This window comes from Electrona antarctica, assembly GCF_951216825.1.
Source record: "Electrona antarctica genome assembly, chromosome: 15".
NCBI classification, from domain to species: Eukaryota; Metazoa; Chordata; class Actinopteri; order Myctophiformes; family Myctophidae; genus Electrona; species Electrona antarctica.
This window is the reverse complement of record NC_136796.1, coordinates 16,948,403-16,955,441: the sequence shown is the minus strand read 5'-3', so window position 1 is coordinate 16,955,441 and position 7,039 is coordinate 16,948,403. Positions and strand designations below refer to the sequence as shown.

The 7,039-nt window shown below is 46.6% G+C and overlaps 1 protein-coding gene across 1 annotated transcript; it reads right to left on the bottom strand.

Moving 5' to 3' along the window:
* Positions 1-1,372: 1,372 nt before the first annotated feature.
* Positions 1,373-6,746, bottom strand: tpbg1b (trophoblast glycoprotein 1b). The gene is made up of 3 exons (XM_079522610.1): positions 6,450-6,746; positions 3,523-3,823; positions 1,373-2,265 (listed from the first exon to the last, which is right to left on the bottom strand). Exons 1-3 carry the CDS (start codon positions 6,737-6,739, stop codon positions 1,693-1,695), a joined length of 1,164 nt encoding a protein of 387 aa, XP_079378736.1. The 5' UTR covers positions 6,740-6,746; the 3' UTR covers positions 1,373-1,692.
* Between the last annotated feature and the right edge of the window lie 293 nt (positions 6,747-7,039).

Genomic DNA, 7,039 nt, shown 5'->3' with positions numbered 1-7,039 from the left:
AAATGTGTTTTACATATGTCGGCCTCCTGGTGGCGCTATAAAGAGCAGATGTGAAAAATTCCAGGCAAAGGTTTTTCCTTGGCCTCTAGGGAGTGTGCATACATGGTTTTACACAGATCGGTGCAGTTATAGGTAAAACACAAATTGGCCAGTTATAGCGCCACCATGAGGCTGAGTTGAAAATATTCAAGTGGCATTTCTTCCTCGACCTAGTGGGAATGTGCGTGCAAAATTTCATGGAAATCACACCATGTGTTTATGATTTGCAGCATTTTGTTTGAAACGGAGCACTCCTGCGAACTTTGGAAGCCAATCTTAGCCAATCAGGATGGAGTCTGAAAAATCTGAAAGACCCGTTTCGTTGAATGGCTCTAGAGAGACTGTGTACCAATTTGCGTAATGTTTGGACAAAATCTGTAGGTGTACTGTCAAAACATTTGTTTTGCACAAAGCGGCCTCCTGGTGGCGCTATAACAGGCCAATGTGAAAACTTTGGGACAGAGGTTCAGCTCTGGCATTCAGGGAGTGTGTGTGCAGAGTATGGCTGCGATCAAGCCAACGGTGCCAGAGATTAGCTGTTCACAGACGGACACACGGACGGACGGACGGACGGACACACGGACGGACACACGGACGGACGGACGGACACACGGACGGACGGACGGAGTGCAAAACATACTCTCTCCCCATGCCTTCGGCCTGGTGGAGACAATAAACAAAACTGGTACGATCTTATAAAACGCATTTGTGAGGAGCAAATCTATGAAGATAGGTTGAAAATGGTTGAAGTTGTCCTTGATTGACTGGTGTCATCCAGGGCTCTACACTTGGTCACCTCCTTCCCCTCTACACCAGTGGTTTTCAACCCTTTTCATATCAAGGTCCATTATTTATTCTGCATTTGAGCCACGGACGACCATGTGATGAGAATTACCCTCTTAGACCCAAAACAAAATAATATTTTGTTCCAACGACAACAATTCCATAGTGTATTGATGTGGTACCATAGGAGATACCAGGCAAACATTGATCAAGGACCACTGGTGGTCCCTGGACCACTGATTGAGAACCACTACTCTACACCAAATTGCCTACTATGACGTGCCCAGACACTAGGGTTTAAATGGTTTAAGCCTAAGGGTCCATTTGGTTCTATTTGTACCCTCAAACTGGTTCTCAATGCGGGGTCTGGGGACCACCAGTGTTCCATTTGTACACTCTCAGAGTTAAATGACCACTGCAATTTTTACAGTGTAGTTTGGAGAACAACATACTCAGGGTGTCCAAGGTGTAGTGATTTCGGTGAGCTTGTAGATCGGCTATTTCTGGCCAAATGTTCCCTTATTTTACGACATTGTCCAGAATCGGGGGACGCAGGGTTTAAATAGTCGAAGCGTTCCATTTTTTGATTAAAAACCAATAGCTCCTTTCCGACGTCAGGGAAGAAGAAAAGAAAAAGGTTGGACGGTCTTTCCGAACAATAGTTCGGAGATTCAGGACATCTGGAGGTGCACGAGTTCTGAGAAAATTTGTTTTCCGAGACCGCACATAAGAAGATTGGAATATTCTTAGTTATCGCCTCCTTCTGAAGAAAAGTTTGGACGTCGGAAGGAGTACGCATTGCACGCATTGCCCAAAAAAGGTTTATTATAGTATTTTTCTTTCTTTTTCCGATGCAGTGATTGTCGGTTGTCACACCATGTCCGCGCCGGTGCTGGACGACGCCTGCGACAGGCGCGGGTCGGACGAGTCCATCTCGTAGCGGTAGTGGTATCCTTCCCACACCTCCCGGCAGGCGTCCCGCAGGTCGTACATCCTCTTCTTGATGCCCCGCCGGTTCAGGTACAGGACAAACAGGAACACCAGGCCCACGAAGCCCAGCACGATGCCCAGGAACACGTAGGACGTCTGCAGCGCCAGGTCGGCGCCCGGCGACGCCTGGTGGCAGCCCAGCGCCGGCGACCTCGCCGCCGCTGCCAGCGAGGTGTTGCGCATGTCCGCCGGGAAGGAGCACGCCAGCGCGTCAGCGTCTCGCACGCGCCCCCGCGACCCGTTGAGCCAGGCGGCAAAGGGCTCGATGCCGCAGGTGCACGTCCACGGGTTCTGTCCGAGCACGAGCGCGACGGACGAGGGCAGGGAGTCCAGCTCGCTCAGGGCCTCGTCCGACATGCTCTTCAGGGAGTTGAGGGAGAGGTCCAGCTCCTCCAGGCCATCCAGGCCCTGGAAGGTGGAGTTATGGACGGCCACCAGCGAGTTGTTGGAGAGCTGGAATGATAGACACAGAGAGAGAGAGGTTCAAGATTCAACTTTATTATGAGCAATACCTTGGGTTGTGGGTTTTCCAAAAATAGAAGAAAGATCTACACGCTTACGTTGCATTCACACGGGCAGATGCAAAGATGCAAACATCACCGCATATTTGTCGCTTTGTATATCTGTTGCTCACACGGTCGTTGGCGTCATCAAGCGTGCGTCCATAGTGTCGGAGGTCCGTTTAGCCACAGGCCAAGTGGTCATGCAGTCTGTGTATTGAGTGCTTTTTTCATTAGCCTGATGGCGGCTAATAAAATAAAATAAAACTCCATGCCGAGCGCTCTTCAACTCTGACCGTGCACGGCGGCTGAATCGCTTATTTAAATTACTACTTTTTTTTGGTGGATGTTGAAAATACGTCCACAAAATGTTGTCAGTATGTTGCTTCCGCCTTGACCTACCTACCTGCTTAAAGCCATAGTGCCCTATATATATATATATAATTATTATATAATTATTATTATTTTTACATACATATATTATCATCAGAATTTGGTTAAAAAAATAAAACAAAATAAAAATGGCTAGTCCAGAATTCCCCTTTAAGAGTACAGACATTGAGGAAAAGCAGTGCTGTAAGATACAGCTGAGTAGTGACACAGCAGCTAGGAGTAATGAACACACACAAGCAGTGTCGTTATTAGGGTCAGGATCCTTTAGGATTTTAACGATTACTGTTCGTTAATGATTACCTCTTAACAGTCCCATTCCTTAACGGTTCCCTTTAACTATTCTTCTATTTAAAAACAAATCTATAGAGTTTTGGCCTTCATTATAATTTTGGATGACACAAATGCAATCATGCTTACAATGCATATTATTGTAGTGGTTCTAAAATAAGGGGTTCCAAATGGACCCATACAGGTCTGTAATTCTGAGAGTGTACAAATGGAACCAAATGGACCCATTTGTACACTTTCAGAGTGGTGGTCCTTGAAAGAAACATTAGAGAACCACCGGGAATTGTAATTCTATAGCAAACGTGAAGTCCACATACTAGCTATGATAAAAAAACGTCATACTTGTACATCTGCTATTTTTGAAAAGGTTTCAAACATCAAAATGAAATAGCAGAAATAGCAAATCTACAAGCTTACAACACGTGTTGTAAGCTTGTAACGTTCCAATGTCCAAAAAAACCTAAAAACCAAAAAACAACAACAATCAAATCGTTTTGTGATGGCATCAACCGAGCCCTAGATAATTTACCTGCAGACGTCGCAGAGCACCCAGGTGGGAGAAGGTGTGGGTGGGCAGGAAGATCAGGCCGTTGCCCGAGAGGTCCAGCACCTGCAGGCTCTCCAGGGAGCTCCAGCGCAGCGAGGAGGACAGCTCTGCCACAGAGGAGTGGTTGTACAGCGCCCGCGACAGGTTGAGCTCCCTCAGCGAGCTGTTGCTCTGCGTTAGGCTGAACGCCTCTGGGTGAATGGAGGCCAGCTGGTTGTTGCTCAGGTCCAGCGAGCGCAGGGAGCGCATGCCAGAGAAGGTGTGCGACTCCACCTCCCAGATCCTACACAACGGCGAAAGGAGGGGAATACAGTACACAATGTTATTAAGAGTTGAACTTAACGCTAACGACACCACAAGTCCATACCCAGACGATGTGTGAGCACTCTTACTGTAAGTATTTGCAGACTTTGGGCTACGCACTGTGCACACAGTATATTGTTGCTGTCGGGCAGAAACCTTGTATCTCCATATTCTAACTTGTCCCCCCCCCCCCCCTTTCTCTCAAATTAACGCCCTGCTTGAACATACTACGGCGTCACACAAAAGCATCAAAAGTAGCAGATCCACTTGTACATCTGCTGCTTTTGCTATATTTTTTTGTATTTGAATCCTGAAAAGTAACAGTTTTGGACACATGAGATTTGCAGCCGACAGAGACGATTCAACTTTAGGAGACGAGGCTACTCATTTGATCATGGCTGTGTGAGCCAGGTCCACCTGCACTGTCTGGGACCATAACCGTGACAACATAACTGTGACAACCGAGCCTGTGGCCATGCAGGCTCAGTAACAGAATTCACACAAACGCTAATAAAGCAGCAGATCTACACGCTCAAAGCGCGGCGCAAACTTTTGATGGATTTGTGTGACGTTATAGTATATGATCAAGTAGGGCGTTAATTTACCAAAACAAAAGTGCAGGCGCTTATTTTGAAGGACAACGGGTCCCGGGCCATGAACCAGAAGTAAACAACGGCTGTGTAAACTGCCGGCTGCGCGATCGTAAATAAAAATTCTATTTTGTAACCGCGATCATCTGTTCTTTAGTTAGATTAGGTGTCGTGAATAAAGCTTGTTTTGACCAAAAACTAAATCTGGGAAAATAATTTTAGTAAATGTGTTTACATTGAGGCGGATAGGGGCGGACTCTCCTGGTTTATTTCTGGCTTTATCGGTTTCCTAGCAACCATTCATATGTTGGCGAAGAGTGCTTTTAGATTTTTTTCTTTATTTTTGCTAATTGGGGTTCAAGTGGTTAAAGTCACATCAGTTTCATTGATTCATAGATTGATGTTTTTATTGACAACGAATGCATATCGTCACTGTTGGAGTGAAACCTTGTATGTGCACATCGTTACTTTTCAGGAAATTGATCGAATGTTGTTATTAGTCACACGCTCTTGTTAATAGGCTACTTTTACTTGGTTCAATATTTATAAAACAGTAAAAACACACAAAATAAATAAATAGCTCTAAATTAGCAGATCCACAAGCTGACAAAGCATCACAATGCGTTGTGAGCTTGTACATCGGCTATTGTTGCCATGTGTGAAAATGTGTATTATAATTGTACAAATCTGTCAAAACTAAGCATAAAACACAAATAATCTGGAGAGCTTATTTTCATTGAGTGTAAATAGGCTCCTTATGACATCCATATTAGCCAATAAGGACCCTTACGGTAGTTATGGGTCTGTAACTCTGAGAGTGTAGCCTATACAAACAAAACCAAATGGACCCTCACGGGTCTGTAACAAATGAACAGTGAAGATTTGACAGTGTATACTGGGGACCCGGATACAGTAGCCTATATGAAAGGTGGGGGTCCTTGAAACAAAACAAAAAAAAGTTGAGAATCACCCTAGGTCAGGGGTCTTCCAACGTTTTTCAGGATTCAGCTAAGGACCCCTCAGCTGAGAGAGAGAGAGAGAGAGAGAGAGAGAGAGAGAGAGAGAGAGAGGGGGGAGATGAAGCAGGGACTCCCACACTAGTCTTTTCATAGCTTCATATAGACCTTGACAGCACCGCTCCCCCCCCCCCCCCCCCCCCCCCCCATGCACACACACACACACACACACACACACACACACCTGAATCTAGCTTTTTGTTTTCAGATGGGGGTCCGCTGCTAAAAGCAATTTGGGGGTCCTTGACAGGAATTCAATGTGGGGTCCGCAGACTATAAAAGGACCCTTAAGGTCTTTAACTCAAAACCGTCTGTAGGCTACAAATGTACCTGCAATCACGTTCCATTGTACCCTTTCACAGTAAAAAATAACACTTTTTCCATTGATGATCATTTCATTTCACATATAGAACTCAAATTCTCTCACAACAAAATGAGGTGTTTGAGACACCAATGGTTCTCAAACTGATTGTTGATGCTATTTGGCTGGAGGAGACCCCCTGGAACCCCCCCAAGGAGTCACCCACTACAATGACACACACAAGTATCCAACTGCCCCACTATATTGCGTTATATGCATATATGGGGACAACTGTGACACAGGTGCCACTATAAAAAAACAATCCTCAGCCTCAAGGACTCCTGAGGCCGAGGGGGCCCCCTATAGCTCCGATATGTTCCCTCAGTCCCTACGCTCTACGCTATATGTCCTCAGTCCCTATAGGCTCAGGGACTGAGCTGAGGGAACGTATGGGGTCCCCTAGCCTAGCCCATGGTCCAGTGCTTCAGCGAGTGAGAGACTCGCTGACGCACTGAACCAGGGATAGGGGTCCCCGTACCCCACCTTGAGAAACAAAAGGTTTTAGGCTGCAATGAATGAATCCAACTGTCCGTCCCCCCCTCTTCCCAGTTATCCGCGTTATAAATAACAGAATACTGACAACTGTGACACACACACACACACACGCACACACAAACACACACACACATTTTATTTTACCTGTTGTTGCTCAGCGACAGCGTGGTGACATTGTCCAGGCCGCGGAAGCTGTCGGGTCCGATGCGGCCGAGGTGGTTGCCCGTGATGAACAGGTTGCGGGCGTACGCCGGGATGCCGTGCGGGACGCTCCGCAGCTCCTTGGCCACGCACTTCACCGTGTGCGCCGCCTCCGAGCACTCGCACCGCGGCGGGCACGACGACGCCGCCGAGGACGACATGGACAGGGAGCACAGCACCAGCGCGCACAACACCACGCGCTGCTGCGCCAACGATAACAATAATACCGGCATTTCGTTTGGTGCGTAATCTGCGTATAATAGGCCTATATCGTCTTTGTCGGGTGGAAACCTTATGTCCAAAAACTGTTACTTTTTAGTATTCAAATCAAATGTAGCAAAAATAGCAGATCGACAAGCTCAAAACGCGCACACAAGCCGCGTTTTGAGCTTGTGGATCTGCTACTTTTGGGATGCTTTTTGTGTGATAAAGGCTCGGAGCCTAGGAGGTTAATTTACGGGAATAAAGCACACAAATGTTTGGATATTTCTACAACAACAACGATGATGATGAACGGTTGTGTCGATCATCAG

Excerpts from the sequence above, each read along its gene's own strand:
- tpbg1b (XM_079522610.1), bottom strand. The coding sequence starts at position 6,739 with ATGCCGGTATTATTGTTATCGTTGGCGCAGCAGCGCGTGGTGTTGTGC. Across the intron at positions 3,824-6,449 it reads CTGTCGCTGAGCAACAACAG|GATCTGGGAGGTGGAGTCGC; the intron begins GTAAAATAAAAT and ends GCCGTTGTGTAG. Across the intron at positions 2,266-3,522 it reads GTGCTCTGCGACGTCTGCAG|CTCTCCAACAACTCGCTGGT; the intron begins GTAAATTATCTA and ends CTATCATTCCAG.